This window comes from Antedon mediterranea, chromosome 8, assembly GCF_964355755.1.
Source record: "Antedon mediterranea chromosome 8, ecAntMedi1.1, whole genome shotgun sequence".
NCBI classification, from domain to species: Eukaryota; Metazoa; Echinodermata; class Crinoidea; order Comatulida; family Antedonidae; genus Antedon; species Antedon mediterranea.
Genome location: NC_092677.1, coordinates 27,027,048 through 27,047,639, shown reverse-complemented (window position 1 = coordinate 27,047,639; position 20,592 = coordinate 27,027,048). Strand labels below are relative to the sequence as shown.

At 33.7% G+C, this 20,592-nt stretch overlaps 1 protein-coding gene across 1 annotated transcript; it reads left to right on the top strand.

Annotated features, from left to right (window-relative positions):
- Positions 1-245: 245 nt before the first annotated feature.
- LOC140056041 (uncharacterized) lies at positions 246-20,261 on the top strand. Its single transcript, XM_072101264.1, has 3 exons — positions 246-455; positions 13,264-13,667; positions 13,884-20,261. The coding sequence occupies exons 1-3, from the start codon at positions 368-370 to the stop codon at positions 18,495-18,497; spliced, it is 5,106 nt and encodes a 1,701-aa protein (XP_071957365.1). The 5' UTR covers positions 246-367; the 3' UTR covers positions 18,498-20,261.
- Positions 20,262-20,592: the final 331 nt, after the last annotated feature.

Here is a 20,592-nt window from a genome sequence, read left to right as displayed (position 1 = left end):
AGTATAACATTTAGTATGACATTTATACTGTAGTATTACGTACTGTAACGATGGATTTTTCATGTGATTTATGTCTCCCTGTCTCCCAGGGAACACGACCCTGGATAGTTACCCGGTACGCATTTGGCCTATCCCAGTCAGCGTCTACTTAGTTCGTTTAATGGAGGCTAAGTACAGAATTTGACATCGTCATCATTTTATTGTGCTTAAATACCGCTTCTTTGATTCCGGGATTGTTCTCATCGACGGAGGTTTCTTTGAAAATACAATTGTACTTAGTCTCTGTCTAAATGCGTCACCTGAGATTTTCCGGATTGTGTCCGTGTCATGAATATTTATGAGCGGAGTATAGGCTGTCGGTGGTTGGATGTTACGTTCAATCTCCTTTTTAGCTAGCCGCATCCACGAGAGCAACATCATGTCATCGTGCAGTAGTTCCCAGAATAAAGCAGCAGGTAAGGTCAATTTAATACACGTGTACGGTAATGTAATACCTTTATTAGTGTTTGTCATCATTCATTTGGAAATTAAAGATAATGATGACCCAGTCAGCATCTAAAAATGACTGTTCATCTTTGAGTTATCTATTGACTAAAAATGTCCCTGTTTGAAGCGGATCTCATGATTTTCTTCCGAGTCGAGACCAAAAAGTGTTCGATGAAACTCGTGGCCTACATATACTGTACTCAGATCGCCTAGGCTTACGAATGTATTTCCCGGTTATTCCTGTTGTAAATGTACTATTTTGTGTGTTAACGTGATAAGTGAAGTGTGGATGGTTTAAAAGCCACATTACGTAGGCTAAATAACCTTGCCAATAATGAGAGAACTAAAAACGTAAGTTGTAGATGGCGGTCACAATCGAAGTAAAATCTCTGCTGGTACTTTGACTTTAGTTTGACGATAGTAATTAAAGCGTTTAAAAGAACACAGTTTCACTTTCATCCACAGTGTATATTATATTATCTAAATCTATTATTAATTTCACATTTTGTCTTCAAAAATTTATCAATTTTGTTGTCCAACTAGAGTTAAATCTCATCCGGAAATGGTAGCCTCGAAAACCTAAAATTATCGCGTATACTAAAGCATTGTAGCTGGGGAAGTAGATAAGCTAAGTTAGAGAGGGCTTTTACTTACTTTGTCGATAATGGAGTTCTCTGCTGGTGATGTATATAACATAATTTACATCATTCTGTATTCATGTGATAAAATAAGCTGTTACTTATTGAAACTATCTGTGTTGTCCGTACCCTTATATGAGTCATCATCTTTGTGTGTCATTTTTAGCTTTTAAAGTTCATACTTAAATTAATCCTAACAATATTATTTTTGCTCATCTCAATATTTATTAATTATTTTTCAATTTTGTTTCATATTAAATTTAGTAAATAATTTGTATAGCTTAATTAATTTTGTGCTTAATAATCCACATAATAGTTTAATACTAAAAAAAAAGAAATAGGATGACCTTGATCGGTCCCCAATTTACTCTTTAATGATTATAATATACAGATGTATTTATACATATGCATTTTTTCACTACTTCACATTTCTGACAGCAAAGTAAAGGTATTTATGATTAAACATCAGCTATGTGAGGTTTGTGGGTTGTGTTACCATGGCTGGGTATTTTTTGATGAGGCGTAAGCTTACATTGCACCTCCTATTGTTCCCATTTCTATAGACATACTTGTATACTATGTACCAACATAATGCCTTGACCCTAGCTGTGCTGTGTAGCTTAACAGGCCTCACTGATCCTATGCAAATTAGCTCGCAATCAAACCATTGATTTCTTTTATACAAGTCTATTGAAGAATGTCTAAAGATGGATATGCTAGGCTGGTTTGACTTCATCTAAGTCGTGGTATCAAAAGCATTTACTTATCAAAAGAGAGAAAATGGTGGTTTGAGGACAATCCATTGTTTCCATAGGTAAATATAGGCGGAGGAGAAAAAATCAAAACTCAAATTGCTCTTCTTAGTACAACAAAATATGGGCACAGTATTGGATAAATTAATTTGAAATAGATGATTTTTAAAAGTGCATGATGTGTGATTTATGATAATTGGATGTTGCCATCAAATAATAGTCCATGTTGTGATAACTGTAAATGATTTACTTATGAGTTACTTATGAGTTAGGGCCATACAAGTTCAAAGTTCTGGCTTATTAGCAATGCTCCTATCAGATGCTGGTGCTGATGAGAAGCAGTTTAGCACAGTCATCTCAAATAAATCAACCCTGGTGGTGGCCTGTTGCTAACATTGCGTGAAATAATTGCAGTGGGTTCTGGAAAAAAGTATTATTCATCGCCCCAATAATGTCATAGTAAAATACTGTAATATTATCAGAATTCATATACATTTGGAAGTCAAAATTATAGGCACATTAAACATTTAGTTTAAAAATTCTTTCTGACTGTTTAACTTGACTTTTAAGCTTTTTCTGCTTATTGTGTTGAATCTCATTAACATACAGTCACAATATTGTATTTGTTTCAGTAATTTGCCTTTGGGTGTAAATAAAACTTAGTTTTATTAAAAGAAGCTCCTTGTTTTCCAACCATCTTAGTACAACAAGAATCAATTTATAGAAAATTAATAGCAACTTAATAATAAATATCTAACACATAATTTTGATATCAAATTACATTAAAGTTATTAAAGTAAAGCATCTTCCAAGCTATGAGTGCTGTAGCAAGTTGGAGTGCAGTTGTAGGCCGCCATGAGTCAGCCCACTTCCTCACTTGCCTTATTTGGAGGGATGCAAAGCTCACATCCCCACTGGTAAACTCATCTATACAGCTTACCCAAAGGAAAAGGTCATGTTTGATCATAGGAAATGCATCGGCTGCTGCTGATGGCGGCGGCGAGATGGACCAATTATGAACAGTGGAGGTTGAAGTTGGCAAACTACGTTCAACATCCACCATCATCTTTCTTATTGGTCGGTTTGTAAAGATATAGTAACTTGTTTTTCATGCGTGTCTAGACAGCTTGTCTGATTGTATGAGAGAAGAACACGCTGCTCAACAATGGTCAACTTTATTTTTGTATAATACATCTAAAATATTACATGTTTTATTTATATAATTTTTAACAAAGAAATACATACAAAAATGGAAAAAAAACTTTTAAGATTGGGACAGTGTCAAAATTAAAGATGCGAGTTGTTCGTAATTTACAAACAAATTGAATCATTTTTTCCCAAATGTCTTTATTTTACTTCATTTGATTAATTTATTTGAAATAAATTGTTTTGATCACTTTGTCAAAAATGTAATGAAATTTGTTCTTAGAACATTTACCCAAAACCTCAAAGCAATTTCCTACAATTTTATATCTATATAATAGATAAAGTATGTAAATATGATATTTTGTACATTTTTTTACAAATTGTTAATTAAAAACGATTAAACCGCAAAGGGTAATAATATAACATTCTTAGTATGAAATTGAATTAATAATGTGAAATTAGAATCCAAATAAAAGTAGATTTTTAAACTACATAAAAATGAATGTAGCTATTGATAGGCGTTTGGTCATACCTGTACAAACTACATTTTATAAGGAAACAATAAGTAGGTGACAAAGAAAAATACTGTAAGTACATATTAGTTTCAGGAACCATTTAAAACACGTCCTCCAATCGGCTAAAACACGATTTCCTGTCGATCTCATCGTTAAAAACACAAAAGGTAGGCGCAAGGTTATCAGTACAAGAAAGATGGTGAAATATTCCCTCTTGGGGAAACAAAAAAATACCAAAAGATTCACTCAACCAGAAAAAGTTATGAATTTTATTCAAAATGCTCTTCATGAAAATAACTAAAAGAAAAAGAACGTGTTTTGTAAACTCTCAAGGCCAGATGAAAAATGCTTATTAATAGTTATTTGCAATGCATTGTTAATACAATCTGTAGTTTTCTGTATCTGCTCATGCTACTGGTAACGGTGTCTTGTTTTTTTAGACCAGCATTTTATTCTCGATACCATTTTGTTAGTAATGTGTGTAATTAATAATAATTTATTTAACTTGACTATTATTATATGGCGATAACTTTCTTAATAATTATTAACTTTCAATAATGTTGGATGATAATAATTATCGGGACACAGATTATTTTGCAAAAATCTCATAAAGCTTTACCTTTTTTGTTATTATTTGTAATAAAAGAACAAATATTTTGAGAAGATAAATAGTTTTTAGAACAGCTTGTTACTTACTGTACTCCGGTCCTACATATTGCACAGTTTACTTGAAAAAAAATTGGTTTAGTGACTTTAAGTATAGTAGAACAAGTTTACTTTGTGTTTTTGTGTCTTTTTTCCCCTCTCCTTCTACAAAGTAATTTTCCCTGGTCCATCTTCTCCTTGACAAGTCATTAAATTATCAACGTTTGTCTTTTTCCTCTCAGGAGAACGATCTATTTTTCATTTGGGAAAAAAAATTTGATCAAAGACACTCGGGTCATTCAGTGTCTGACTTTTAATTAAACTGTGAAATATATATTTCTGGTAAAAAATATCAAACACTTTGGTTTGTTTTTTATATTGAGCAAAAAAAAAATTTGATACTTGGCCATTTTTCATCATCATCATCATTCGCGGTACTTATACGTACCACAGGTTTTTTCCTTTTACGTATTTGATACAAAACGGGTATGCAATGAGCCGAAGCTCTTAAACGCATTACCCTATACTACAGATATCTAATTAATTAGCAAATTAATAAAACAATAAAAGTACAAATAGAAATAAACTCTTAAAATAGATAATAGTAATGATAGTTTTTTAAACAGTGTCAGTCATTTTCATGTCAATTACTTAACATGGACTTTTAACCCCTTGACGATATTTGAACTTCTTTAGTTTAATGAGAATAACTGAAATGTATTAAGTTGTTGCTTAAGCATGCAACACAATGATGTTGGTGTTTGATTGGTATTTTGGAGAAAGATCAGAGGAAGTTACCAAGAGAGGAAGTACTGGCTAAGGTTGGTTTATTGTAGGAAATTTAATTTGACAAAGTGCTCTTGTCTGTCTTCCTCTTGTTGTGCTTTCTGTTGTTTGTTGCCAGATGATAGAACACTTATTAAAGTATTAGTCTAATTAAAAAGCATACTTAACTGGTGGTTGTACAAAGAAAATTGTTTTTACCAAAATTAAAAATATTTTATTTTATATGATTAGGGGCGGATCCAGAATTATAGATTAGCGGGGAGGGGGATAAATATTTCATAAATGATAAAAACGATCTGTCGGGTTGCAGAAAATAACATTTTATTTTAAAAAGACATGGCTGTTAAATTTTGCGCCTGTTTATCCCCCGCCTAAATCCGCTCCTGATGAATAATTTAGAAACTTCACTTTTGAACATGTTTGTTTGAAATATTTGTTAAAAGTTAGTTTTGTTGTAAGAAAGATGAAAGTAATAAACTGTGATAAAATAATAAAAAGGAATTAATTATAGATATTGTAATAAATTACCATTCCCTAACATATAGAGTAACATAGTATTTACATGAACATTCTAGAATAAGATGTTTTGATTTAAGAAACCATATATAATTAATAAGAACAATCAAGAACATTCCAGAAGTGCTATTAATAGAAACTGTAATCATGTAATAATGAGAAGTATAAAGAATGATCTAGAAGGATAGGAGCATCTTGTATATAAAGGGATGTAAACTATTGTAAGGTTGTTGGATTAGAGGTTGGATTAGAGGTTGGATTAGAGGTTGGATTAGAGGTTGGATGTTATATTGTAAAGTTATTGTGAAGCTGTTGTTTAAAGTGCTTACTGGATTGTTAAAAGTTGAAGTTGATTGAAATTAAAGCTTTGTTTTTGAGTTATTTTACAACTTTGTGGATTTTGTGTGTATACTTTTATGTCACAAGGGAGTTCCTAAAGTATTTTCAACCGCTCGGAAACATACGTGAGAGGAGTTCGTGACAATATTCAAAATGGTTTCTAAAAAGGCAAAAGCATTTGGGTTGTTTTTTTGTTCCATTTTCCATTCTCTTGTTAGATGTACACAATCATACAACCAATAGAATTCTTGACTTGTTTGATGTTGACTTGAGGTATTTTAGTATGTTTGCTTGCTCACAGTCATGTAAAGTGCATGGTATAAAGTACATCTTTTATCAGATCTGCATCGCGTTTTAGTATTGCGACACATGAGTACTTTATCGTAAAAGTTCCTGATAAAAATACCCTTTGATGGTTCACCGAGCAATTTTCCTTTCTTCACAGTGCCACAATTCAGAGAAATCAACAAGCGTGATGTTTGTTTTTTTGTGTTGTTTTTATGTTGAAACTTTGTTTTCAAATTGGTAATTTACTTTCCGTTTAAAGCTTATATTTTAAGAACCGCTTATATTTCTGTCTAGTCCAGCTCGGTCAATATATTTATGTCTAGTCCAGCTTGGTCAAGTCGATACTTTATAATTATTTTTTTCTGACCTCTTGCACGATGAATTTTCTTTTAGGCCTCCAAAATAATACATTCGATAAAAACAGTGTACTACATGTTTATATTGAGGATTTTTGCGCAATACCTCCCCTCCCCTTTCAACTCCCCATCATCTTCTACCTAATTGAAATGTTTTAAAAATAAACATCAATACGACTTTAAATTTCGCATCACCAAAGATGGTGAAAATTAAACTTGTAAGACAAATTAAAGCATTTCATAATTCGTTAGTCACTGCAAAATATTTAGGGGTATAGTGTCTAAAGCGTGGACGACGATAATCAAAATGTGACTCATTCTAAGTCTAGTCAATGACACTGTTCTTATTCTGTCTTTAGTCACTTTGTACTAGTTAGACAAATCTTATAACGGCAGTCACTATTAAATTGTACATTATAAATATTTCATGATTTTAAATGATTATGTTTTTAAAATTAAAATTTAGTATTTTTAAACTATAATTACTACGGATTGAAAACTATAGACTTTTCTAATAGTTTTTTCTTTTTAAAAAGTTACATAATATATTGATAGTTTTTAAAACTTTGGTACCTTTATTGATTTTGTGTTATATATGTAATGGAATTTGATGATAAGTGTTTGGACACGGATGAGCGCCCTTGATTCCAATGAGGACAACAACTACATCCTGAACTGGATTATCCTAGCAAAGTTGGAGATCAGAAGAATGCTTTGTTTGTTTGAGAGGAGTGTGTGGTTATCAGATGTACTTATGCATTGTATCATCTTCTTTGTTAAGTCATCGCAGCAAAGGAAGCTAGTCATAACTGGTGAATTGTATACGCCACAGAATGGCTGCTCGCTCGTTGCTATCGCGGTTTAAAATCACTGCTGTGGTTCCATCCCAAATGATGTTGTAAATCAGAGTTCAAAGGTTGTATGACATCAGAACAATTTCATATTACAAGGAAGTTGATGTGTAGTGTAGTGTACATAATATGATTAATTTGTTTTATGGTGTTTTACATTATTAGTATATTAGGGAAATACTTTTATAATATGAGTCAATACATTAATATATATTAAGATGTTACTTAATTATAGGAAGCTGTATTGACTTACCAATCATGATAATAATAGTTTTGAGCATAATGTTTCCTTTCAACTTATACCCTTTCTCTAATCATGCTCTTATGTGACCTATTTGTAAAGCTCTGTCTACACTATCCAACTTTATGTGACATAAAAATGTGATGTGCCCATATATGGATATGTCATATCACTACCATATTTGGGCACATCACACTTTTTTTGTCAAATTAGTTTGATAGTGTACACAGAGCTTTAGATGGCTAAACGTATAATATTAATGGTCTGTTAAAAATAGATATCGAAAAGTAGTAATCTAATTTTAGCTTTTCAAAGAGGATCGGCCCCTGGAGGCTGTACATTAAACTTATGAACAATGAGAAGAATTATTTTTAATATAGTGTCTCTCTCTCTCTCTCTCCCAAACCACCCCCTCCCTACTATCCTACACCTCCCTACTATCCTACACCTCCCTACTATCCCACACCCAGGGCATCACGTATGCAAAACCCAGGAGAGCAACAAATCGCTCTCCTCAAATCACCGAGGAGAGCAATTCGCTCTCCTTGCAAAAATTTTAAATCGCTCTCCTCAAATATTTATGTTGAAGTTGAAGGATGGTCGCCCTTATTAAAAATGGCTGGCCCTTATTAATTTTTTGTACACATTTTTTTGCCCGACAGGGAATAACCCCCCCCCCCCCCCCGGGCACAACAAATGTATACTGTACCTCTCCCCTAAAATCCCCCACACCCACCTTTACACACAATATTTTCCGTGGGGATCGTATTATTCTACAGTACAAAAAACTCAAGCCAATTTTTTTGTTATGGCCTGCCTGGGTAGATTGGGTTTCAGGAGCCTGGAGAATCCTGTCCTGGCCAACTATATGCCTTTAGACTAGCTTTTCTAGCCTAGCTTGTTGGCCTAGAAATCAGACAGTATTTACCTGCAATTCATAAATTATACAATTCTAACATGCAACAGCCATTAAAATATTGATAATAAGTTACAAAGTGTCATTTTAAAATAATTAAGAAAGATATTTGATTGTGTTTACATGTGTCACACATGGGCGCACGCACAATAGGGGAGGGCTGAGAGAGCTTCTAGAAGATGCTGACGTCACACATCAGCACGTGTTTTGAGGAGGATTTGAGTGACCAAAATTGGTTAGAACTTTCGAAGAAATAATCCATCTTCAAAATGACATAATTAAAGCAACCAGCAGCTAAGCTTTTTTAAATAATAAACATTATATTTAGGCCTCCTATATTAATGTTTCCTTTTAAAATTAAATATATTTTATTAACTCGTTCCATAAAAACATAAAGGGAAAAATTATTGGTTGGGACATGATCTTCCTGTAAAGGAGGTGTTTCTATGACACCGTACTGGTTGCACTATGAGGCGATGAAGTAAACTCGCCCTTGAATGCGCGCAGGCAGGGGAATCCCCTTTGTTGGTACCTCCCTCGCACTGTGAGATGGAGCGCGATTAATTGCTCTCCTTTTCGAAGGTTGTTGATTGCGATCGCGCTCGCGATCCTTAAAAACGAGGGACTGCCATTAGGCTTGTAGCTTTATAACTTAGCTTATATATTATTAGCCTAGGCCTAGATTGGTTTTAACTTTTAAAAATCCACGTGTTTTTAGGCCTCTTGACAGAAAAATCAATACTGTCAAAAGCTAGGCTCTATTTTGAAAATTAAGGAGCGCGATAAATTGCTCTCCTCGAAGCCTGTTGAGGAGCGCGGAGGAGCGCGGTCGCGCAGGCGCTCCTTATAAATGATGCCCTGCACACCTCTTCCTACTATCCTACCCCCTTGCTACTCTTCCGTCCCCTTGCTACTCTCCCGTCCCCTTGCTACTCTCCCGTCCCCTTGCTACTCTCCCGTCCCCTTGCTACTCTCCCGTCCCCTTGCTACTCTCCCGTCCCCTTGCTACTCTCCCGTCCCCTTGCTACTCTCCCGTCCCCTTGCTACTCTCCCGTCCCCAATCAAAGTTTTGTAGTAAATAGATAAACACTTTATTGAACTAGGAGCATATTAGCGGCCATATCTGTTCATGCATACAATAATTCACTGATTCAATTTGAGTGACAGGAAGTAGACTGTACTTTTGTCTCATCTCTTTGTGTTGCTAACAAATATTTTGTTTCCAGGATGTCAGATTAGATGAAGCAGATCTCTTGAAAATATAAAGAGGTCAGAGGTTAATTTGGTATTAGCCATTGTACAATAATACTATAAGTATAAAGGTTACCTTTTCTATAGATGTTGCCATTGATAAAATCTGAGCTCTGGAAATTCAAACAAGATTTCAGGGGCGTGTTTAGGAGCACTAACATTACAGAAAAATATTAGCAATAATGTTTTAAATCTAGCTATCCAAAGGAGAAACTCGCGCTCCAAACTCTATGCTCTAGATCCTCTATGCCCCAGATCCGTCTCTGGTTTTTAAAATTGAATAAATTGAAAAAAAATTTAATGAATACAGTACTATACTATACATGTCGGACGGACTTTGTTTGTTAGTGAACCTCCTTAACAGTAGATTTTAGAAAGTAGATCTCCAAATTAAAAATTGTTCTTAATTTCCTCAATCAACTTATATATAAAGTTGACAGTAAATGCTCTTTTTATAATCCTCCATTTTATAATTTTGAGATAATATCAAATATTAGATGACTATAATAAAATAAGAAAGAAAATTACTAAACAAAATACATTTTGACTCTGGCAATAATCTACCTGTTGCATATTTAGTTTTGGATTAATTATATCAAGAGAAAGAAATGTATGTTAGTTCAAAGGATGTAGGAGGCCTTGAGTGTGTTTAAATCATATACAGTATGCTGCTACAGTAATCAGGCACTAGACTGCAATAACCATCATTTTTTATCTTTACAAAAGATGTATAAGTTCAAGGGTCAACCTTATGAAGGATAGAGCTTAAGCAAATATAGGCTGCCTGCCTGCACACCACAATCTGTCCAACCTCTCTAGGTTGCGTTTTCACTGGGAGAGGAAGTCTTGTTGTAATAATGTTTAGAATCGGCCATTTCAGGCCTGTCATGATTTAAACATTTGGAGATGACAGGAAATGACAATCTCCTACTGTAAACTACATTCTTCTACTTACAACTGTAGGGATACAGTACAATAGACATTATTATTATTATTGACTCTACACATCATAATTGTAAAAACATAACGAAAATTGTCTTGGCAAGATTATATTAAAATACATTTAAAACACATGCCAGGCAATGTATTTATATATATTTAATCTTTCTTTATTCTGAAATACACTTTCAATACAATGTACTGATTTCCAAAGTGGTTCAGTTCTTAACTACATAAATGTAAACAAAATACAGTATTATAAATGGACAAAAGAAAATATAAAATTAAACCTAAAATTATCAAAATCAAATTAAAACAATTAAAGTAAGCACATTTAAAGGTTAAAACATAAATAATTGAGATTAAATTAAAATATAAAATGGGTGTATATATATTCCTATAATACATATTTTCAATTAATGTGTTTTTTAGTTGATGTCCAGTTACAAAGGCGGGTCCAACTCCAAGATTTTTTTTAACGGTGGAGCGCTAAAATATAAATTTTAAAACTGTCTAAAAGACTATCAAAATCATAATTTTATTTTAGCTGTCAAAGGGTGGGAACGTACCATCTATAACGCACATTTCACATAGATGATGTTGGGTAACATTTAAACATTTTACAAACGTTATAAAATTCATACCAACTGATACGAGGAAGTAATAGAAATATTCTCTATGGATACCTGCATCATTGATATCTAACTTTTATTAATACATTAAGTTGTCTTGGTTTCATTGATCTTGTTATTTATACAAATAGATAGATAATTACATTTTGCATCAGAATGTACAAAAGCCTTCTTGTTGTTAGGTTACCAAGTCTCTCCCAGAGTCTGTGAGATGAGAAAAAAATGGATGATTTGTATTGAATAATTAAATTAAAATATAAAATGGGTGTATATATTAATCCAAAGGCAAATTACTGACAAAAAATGACAATTCTCAATGGAGAAATAAGCAAAAAGCTAAATCAAAATGATAAAGTAAAACAGCCAGAAAAATTAGCAGAGCTTTCGGGTAACACAGCCATTCATCAGTACAAGTGTGTAATGGGTGTATATATTGTTATAAATTATCATTTTGTTTTAATTTAATTAGTTAAATGTGTTTTATATCTGATACTAGTTCATTATTATTATTCCATAAAGGAATTTTAATTTATCTACAATAGAAAAGAATAATAATGTTATAAATCAACATTTGTTTTAATTTAAATAGTTTTTTATCCTCACTGTTAATAACTGTATAGTGGTGTTTGTTACATCTGATGATATTTCTATATTATTATTCCATAAGGAATTCTAATTTATCTACAATTAGTGTTGTTATAAATGGAAGAAGACACTAGCTATTGAATATGTATAAGCAACATCCTGTCTTAGCATAGGATGTTGATAATAACCCTATCTGTAGCCAAGAACCAACATCCTTTTAGTTTCTTGCTGGTACTAGTGCTACTGTTAGTAGTAAGCTATTCTCTTCTCATTCTTAGTACCTTTGCCAGTACAGACTACAAACAGATGGTTACAAAGATTACCAGGTTGTGTTATTAATAATAGCAACTAGTTATCTTAATATTATCACCGTAATATTATCAGATAACTGCTAGTAAGTATATTCTATTGGTTTACGGTGTAGTTCATGATTTTGGTTGCAACATTTATTACATTTTGTGTGTCATAGTTTGAATCTAGTAGTAGCATGTTCACCCTAATTGCTTTTTGTAAATAATTAATTTTGACAATAGTTAGTAGTTTCTACTTAATGTTTAGACTTATTTTCAATTTAGCACTTGGCATGCTTACTGCCTAGTCCCAGTTCTGTGTTCAATTCTTGTGTGTGTATGCATGAGTTCATTTGTAGTTTATTTAATTTGTATAAAATACGTAATATTGTAAGATGTTTTCATATGTTATCAATTAATATCAACGTATTCTTTGTTGTTGTTGCATAAAGCATGTTTTTAGGCGTGCCGATACAAGGTACCATAATTCAGTATTAATTATTACTCGCTATCTCTGTCACTCCTCCCACCAGGCCTCTTGGTTCATACACTCCTGAAGTACATCAATCAACCTTTAACCTTTGACCCAAGTGGCATGATCCATCCAAATATGAAAAATGTAGACATTAAAAAAACATCATTATTCTTGTTAGCATGAATTGTGTAGTGTTTGTATAGTTTATCATAAATGTTGTGATTCTCATAATGTTTGTAATTATAGAGTAGTCATTAAAGACACTTTATTACCATATACATGATCAATTATAATCCCAGCTCCCCCTAATTTAGGCTGAATTCGGATGCAAGATTTTGTAAATTCATTGTTAATGCAATCCAAATCCCACCCTTTGATTTTTTACCCTGCAATACTATACTCTCAGGAATTACAGTACTGTATTGCTATTGGTCAAAAGCCAAGTTTCAATATTATAAGTTTTTAATTCAACTAAAACATCAAACCCCTAACTTGTTGATTGATTCATTTGAGAACTAGATCATAATGCTGACACTTGACCTATGACACTTAAAATCTTAATTCAATAAATATTAAAACATTCATTTTAATTACTAAATTATCAATTTTTTTTTAGATGAAATAGAAGAAACTGATGATGGCAAAAGTAAATCAAAACCTGTAAAAATGAAGAGAAACTTGAACGTTCGCAGAAGAAATTCAGCGTTGAAAAGAAAAAGGAACAAAAAAGATGATAGTGTAAATACGGAGAAGATAACTGATGCACAGATAGAAAACGGAGAGACTATATCGGAACAAAATGATAACACATCCATAGATTTGTCTTACAAAACACAGGAAGGAAAAGCAGACATTTCAGAAAAAAATAATGTTACGGACGTTGTTTTAAATGGTTCTGATGATGGGAAAATCAGTGAAGACATGGTTAATGGTACGAGTGACGTAGATGATTGTGAAATAGAGGGCAGTGTCCATTCATCTAAAGATGGTGACAGAGATTTGACCCAAGCTGTTAATCAGGTAATCTTAAAGTATTGATATTAAAATGTGTTTTTTAAATTAAAAATAAATTGACCAGGTGATCCGTATCATGATTCGGATTGTCTTCTGACCTCTGACCTATGGACATCTATGAAATCATGAGAGTAATCCATCATTAGTCCTGATATGTGATTTTAATCATATACATTTTTTTAGAAAAACGAAATTAAAAATAAATTTGATTTTCTTTTTAAGCCACCTATGAAACGCAGAAAACCAATGAGAGTGCCATACAGTGAACCTGTTGACCTGACGTGTCAAGTCTGCGGAGAACTTTTACCAAATGCAACTGAGCTCACTGTTCACATTCGCCAACACAACTCAACGAACACTTCCAACATGCACACTTGTAACATGTGCGGACGCATCCTTAGTTCTCAAAGCTCTTTAGACCGTCACATGCTAGTCCATTCGGGTGAACGTCCGTTTAAATGTCCGATATGCAAGATGGCATTCACGACTAACGGGAATATGAACAGACATTTGCGTACGCATGAGAAAGAGAACGAAGCAGCGGCAGCTACTATCAACATTTTGCAAGCCGGAGGTCAAGGTCGTCAACGAAAACGAGTCCCATCGAAACGATTCTTAGAACAAGATGACGATTACATGCCGCTAAAGAAGAAAGGATTGTCACCTATCAAGAAACAAAAACCAATTATGAGTGTTCCTAGAGAAACAGTCGAGATTTCTCTACAAGCTGGCGATTTAAATTGTCCAGTTTGTCATAAAACATTTCTATGCAAGTATGGGGTTCTAACTCATATGGAGATGCACCCGCACATGTCTTTACGATGTTCTATTTGCTCTGCAGTTTTTAAGAATCACAAAGGTTTACGAGTGCACCTTCAAATGGTTCACGAGAAAGTAATGAAGCAAGCTTCTACGTCTTTACCAGCAGGTTTTCAAGATCTAGCTTGTTTACATGTTGATTTTTCTTCCAAAAGCTTTCCTAGGGTTGCCCAGAAATGGTGTGAAGAAAACGCTCGAAGATGCGGATCTTCACGCATTAAATTTGTATGTAAAGAATGCGACAAAGCTTTCCCGTGTAGAGCTGCTTTAGAACTACATGCCAACACTCACAACCTCACCGATGCTGCAGACCAGCGAGACGTTTTTGTGAAAACACACGATGTAGATACGGAACAAAATAAATTTTTAGCTTTGTTTTCTCTGCAGCCAACTATATCCAAAGTTAAACAATTTATTGGAAATCCAGCACCATCGTCAAAAAAAAGTACAACTACTTCTAACAAGTTTATGCAAGCTTCACCTCGAAAGAAGCCGCTCCAATGGCACAACTTTTCTAAGGATACCATGGAAATGACTTCAAAAGCAAAAACGGGATCTGTGCAAATGTACCCGGTTCGATCTTTCAAATACGCTCAGCCAGGAGTTTCAAAGATTTCGCCAGTGAAAGGGTCTACTATCAGTACCAATATTGTGAAAGCCTTCCCGGTACTGAAGATGGCACCTTCACCACCTCCACTTCAGAAAATCAAAGTTAAGGTTGAGCAATCCAAGGAGGAAGTTCAGGTGATGGATTTGTCACCAAATATGACTGCAAGTACGGGTGATGAAGGGAATGCTATAGAACCGCAAGGTATTCCAGAAGAAGCAGGAAGTGAACGATTGGAATTGTCTGAATCAATCGACGAAGAGAAGAAATCTACACACACATGCAAATATTGTAATAAAGTCTTTCCATTTGCAAGCACGCTGAAGATTCACATGCGAAATCATATGGGATTGACTCCATACCAATGTATGCTTTGTACTTATGCTAGTGCTGATAAAAGTACTTTGGTACGTCACATGCGTACTCACAGTGGAGAGCGACCATTTTCCTGCGGAATATGTGAATTTCCATTCACTACAAAAGCAAATTGCGAAAGACACATTCGAAAGAAACATCATAAAGATGACAAAGCCGACATTGATTCCTGTATTGTCGCCAACGAGAACCCAAAATTACCAGAAGAAAGGAATACTTTCACAGCGCCTGAATCCATGTGTAATATATGTGGCAGAAGTTTTAAGTTTTTTAGAGACCTTCAAAACCACATGCGAGTTCATGAAAAGTGTGATGATAAACCGTACATATGTAGTCGTTGCCCAAGTGGGTTCGCATCAAAAAACAACTGCATGAGACATATAACAAAGAGACATCCAGAAGTCCGTGCAGAAGATGTTGAATCACTTATGATCATTCAGGAACCAAGCAAGCCAGAAAGTGATGCACCAAGTGAAGATGTTTCAGAACAACCGCTTGACTTCAGTATGAAAGCAGATAAACAGAAGGCAATGATTTCTTTAGCATCAACCAGTCAAATCCTAGGGAATTCTGAAAGTAAAATTCCACAAAATGGTTTAATAATCCCGCAAGCAACAATTGGAAAGCTTCGTTTTAAACGTGTTTATCACAAGTTTTACAGCAGAGCAGTAGATGCTCTTGTTTGCCCTCATTGTTCGTTAGCTTTCAGTAGAAGTACTATGTTTAAAAGACACATTCGATCACACACGGCAGAAAGACCTTTCCGATGTTATTACTGTTCTGCAGCTTTTACTGTTAAAGAAAATCTTGATAAACACATGTTGAAGAGACACAATGCGATACCAGAGGCACCCTTTCAGTCTTTCATTCCAAAGGTCACCACACCAATGCAACATAAACTTCTTTCAAAAACGCCATCAAAGAGAACTTTTAAACCACGAGAGAAACCATCGGTCAGAGAATGGGTAGATCTAAACAGTACTATAAATGAAGAGCGTAACGTTGCTTTTGTTCAGAGTTCTAATCCACCTTCAATTGCCAGTTTCGAATCTGATCCAGGTGGCGATTTAACTAGCATTTCAAAAATGCTTGCAGCAACCAATACCCATAATTTTCAGTCTCTTCTAGAAGCAAGACTATTGAACCCACCTGCGATAGATATCCCACAGACAGGTATTCCACTAGGTCACATTGCTAACGAAAATAAAATAGAAAACCCCATAATCAAACTGCAACCTTCAGCAGAATCTGTGCCATCCAGCGATAAACTGGAAAGTAATGCGAAAACGGAAGTGAAGAAAGACGGTAGTGAGGATGATAAAAAAGGACGCGTACGATATAAATTCGTAAAAAAATTGTCATGCCCTTATTGTCCCCGAATGTTTCCATGGATAAGTTCTTTACGTAGACATCTATTGGTTCATTCAGGATTGAAACCATATCAGTGTTGCACCTGCACAGCAACTTTCTCAACGAAATCTAACTGCGAACGGCACATGGTGAGGAAGCATAACATAACTCAAGATGAAGCTACTAAACTTACCACCGTGAATCCATTCAACTGTGAAATCTGTACAAAAATATCTTTCAACAGAATTGACTTGCTTGAATCTCATTATCAAGAGAATCACCCAAATGACGATCTGCCGTCGTACTTTGCAAGAGCAAAACAAGTGATGCAAATCCCGCTCGAAGAACTCATGAATAAACTCAAACCAAAGGCTGATGACGGTAACCAACAGAAGGATAAATCTCTAGAAACAGAAAAAGAAAACGCAGAAGAGAATATTGCAGACGACGTTATACAACATCCTGATACAGACTTAGATAAGTCTGATGATATTATGTACAATAACGAGGAAGTCAATCCTACCAATGACAATGAAGAGTGTGTTCTTAATATGGCTGAAAGTGTTGCTGCTACGTTTGATGATGAAAGTAAAGCTATAGAGTTTGATCAAGAAATTGGTATTGATATGCACGTCGAGGAAGGAGAGATGAACAAAGACGACGATGAGTCTGACGTGATGAAGCTAAACGATACGGATGAAAACCAACTTGATAGCAAACCATTGGATGCCCCGATGTCGGTTAATGGACGGAAGCGCAGGAAATTAACTTGTACTCACATTTGTAAACAGTGTAAGAAAAAGTTTAAAAACTCTGCAACGCTTCGTCGTCATTACCGCGTGCATACTTTGGAACATCCGTTCAAGTGCTCTATTTGTTCATCGTCCTTCACTACAAAGTTTAATTGTCAAAGGCATATGATTAAAATTCATGGAAAACAAAGAGAGGATGTGTTTAAGGTAATGGAGTTGTCAGAAACCGAACAGAATGAACTGATCAGAGAAGCTACGAGTCAGATTAGCGCTGCTAACCATGAAGACGATATCAAGGATTCGGAAGATGTAGAGTCGGTGCATTCATCCAATGACACAGACCATGCATCGTCTGAAAAGTCATTCAACAGTTTACCCGCTAAAATAATTCATTCTCCTCCTGGGAAACAAGTAACCGAAGATCTACGTAGAAAATTTTCATGCGATGTTTGCCAGAAGAAATTTTTGTCTTCCCGCGACTTGAAGCGACATGATCGTACGCATACAGGGGAAAGACCGTTTGTATGCACTGACTGTAATCGTAACTTTGGATTTAAGCATAGCTTAGTTCGCCATCAACGAACGCATAACCATTCCAATTGGATACTGCAGAAATCCAGTACTACCTTTTCCGCAGATTACAACGAAGTAGAGACTCAAATGGAAAACACCAACAAATCAGCTGCCAATAACTTTGATATCGATGGCACTTTGTCAAACTCTCAAGACATCTATCTTCCCTCCACTTTACAGCGTAGCACCATGTTGATGTCTCCAGGGAATAATGGTGATTTGCTGGAAGATGGTGAGAGTCTCATGAGCAGGATTGATGACACCGACATCATTAAGAATCTGCTTGGAATCCAAGATTCTTCTATGATTGATGAAATGCTGGACTCTGCAGATTCTGCTGCGAAGTTACTCGGCGTCTAAGTTGCCAACTAAAGTTCTACCAATAATAAAAAAGTACTGCTTTATGAATTAACTTTGTACAAGGGTTTTAAATTGTCTTGTAATTTAGTGTAATGACAAATAGTTTTTCTGTTAGAGAAGAACATAGTGTTAAAAGGTGTTTTTGTATGTGAGCAATGTAATGCATAAACTTATAATGTACTCAGATTTTAAATTATTTTTGCAAGTTACATAAATCGTTTATGCACTAGATAATTTGTCAACAAATGTATTGTCTACATTTTGAATCATGGATTATGAGAAAGATTTGAAAATGTGACAAACTCTATGAAATTGTGATATTATTATTTTCTTTTTATTATAGAATTAATTTATGTATTACTTTTGTTTCTGTAATAATTTTACCAATAAAATGTTGGTGACATAAACAAGAGTTGCCTAAAACTCTGTCTACACTATCAAACTAGTTAGACAAAAAAGATGTGATGTACCCAAGTACGGTAATGATATGACATCATCATGTCCATATATGGGGGCATCACATTTTTTTTGGTCACATAAAGTTTGATAGTGTAGACAGAGTTTAAGTTTTAAATATTAATTGATTATTAAATACACAATTTAATTGTGCTGGTGACGGGTATAAAAGATGATTCTAATATGTTACGAGTGTTAATTTGGTAATAGTGTTTCAGATTTTATATAAACACTCACTATATATATAATATTATAAACTTTAATATCTGAAAATATTTTGTATACAATATACAATATTATGCAAGTCAAGGTTCTTCCAAGTTCTATTTTATTAAGTATAATATGCAATATATTACATCCCTAAAGGGTCGTTATAACGTAAAGACGTGTTTACACAGTTTTTATTGTGGGTTGGAGAAATATGTACTTCCATCGAATAAATATTTAGTATTTTGAAAATTTTTGCACACTTTTAAATAAACGGATAACTTTATATATTAATAAATGTGTAACTCTTTTTCAATTAATAATTATTACACTTATCACTTATATTTGCAATTTGTGTTTGAGTGTGTATTGTTGTTTTTAAATTTTTAATATAATGAATTTATATAATCTGTTCTAAATCCCTAATTTTTAATCTATTTTGTTAAACGTTTATTGCGTTTTTTGATGTAGAAATACCGTCACAACTTCCAGTTAGTTCTATGCAACACAGAAGGTATATGTAAATATATGTATTAAAATTCTATGCGATATTTTTGCAAACATTTATAGATTAGTATACACATTTTATATGCACTTAAATTAATATTAAGAAATGCACTATATGGGCAGTACTGTATTAGATCATTTTGTGCGGTAAAAATGTCTTTAAAACTTATCGATTTTTTAGGAAATTTTACAAAAATGGTCTATACATACGGAATCAACTTGTGTTTAACTCACTGATTTATAACGATAGATAGAAAAGGTGTTTAATATGTATGGTGTTAATTTATGTTTAATTTTATTTAATCCAGTACTACAATTTCTTTCCAATTATGCAATATAGTGATCGTACTGTTTCTGCACATTAAATCGCGCTTAAATTCTTTATGTATATACAGCAATTATTTTTGTACTAATTTCATTTTATTGTACTGTATGGGTTTTACTAAGTATATTTTATTGTGTTTCTTAGGTTATATTTTCTTTGGCTGTTGTATCGTATGTAAATATTATTAAAAACTTTTAAGATTCTTATGTTAAAAAGACCAAAGCACCAGAAATTTGAAATGTAATGAGAAAATAATAAAATTTGCACATAGGGGATATATAAAAGTTGTGTACACATGTTTTGTTGTTCTGTAAGGTGACGCCTTTTTCATGATACATCTTTGATCGATGCTGTGCAATGAAGCAACAACAAAATAAGAAAAAATAAATAAATAGTATTGTGCAGATATAATATTTACAAGTTGCCTAAAAATTCATAATTACTTATGGACATAATGTTTGCAAATAGTATGTCTACATATGGAATTAAAACAAAACATTTTTCCCCATTTTGAATCATGAATTTCAAACACTATCATCCAAAAAAAGTTAATGACATTAACATGAATTTATCTAAGAGGTTCATTTCTTTTTAATATTT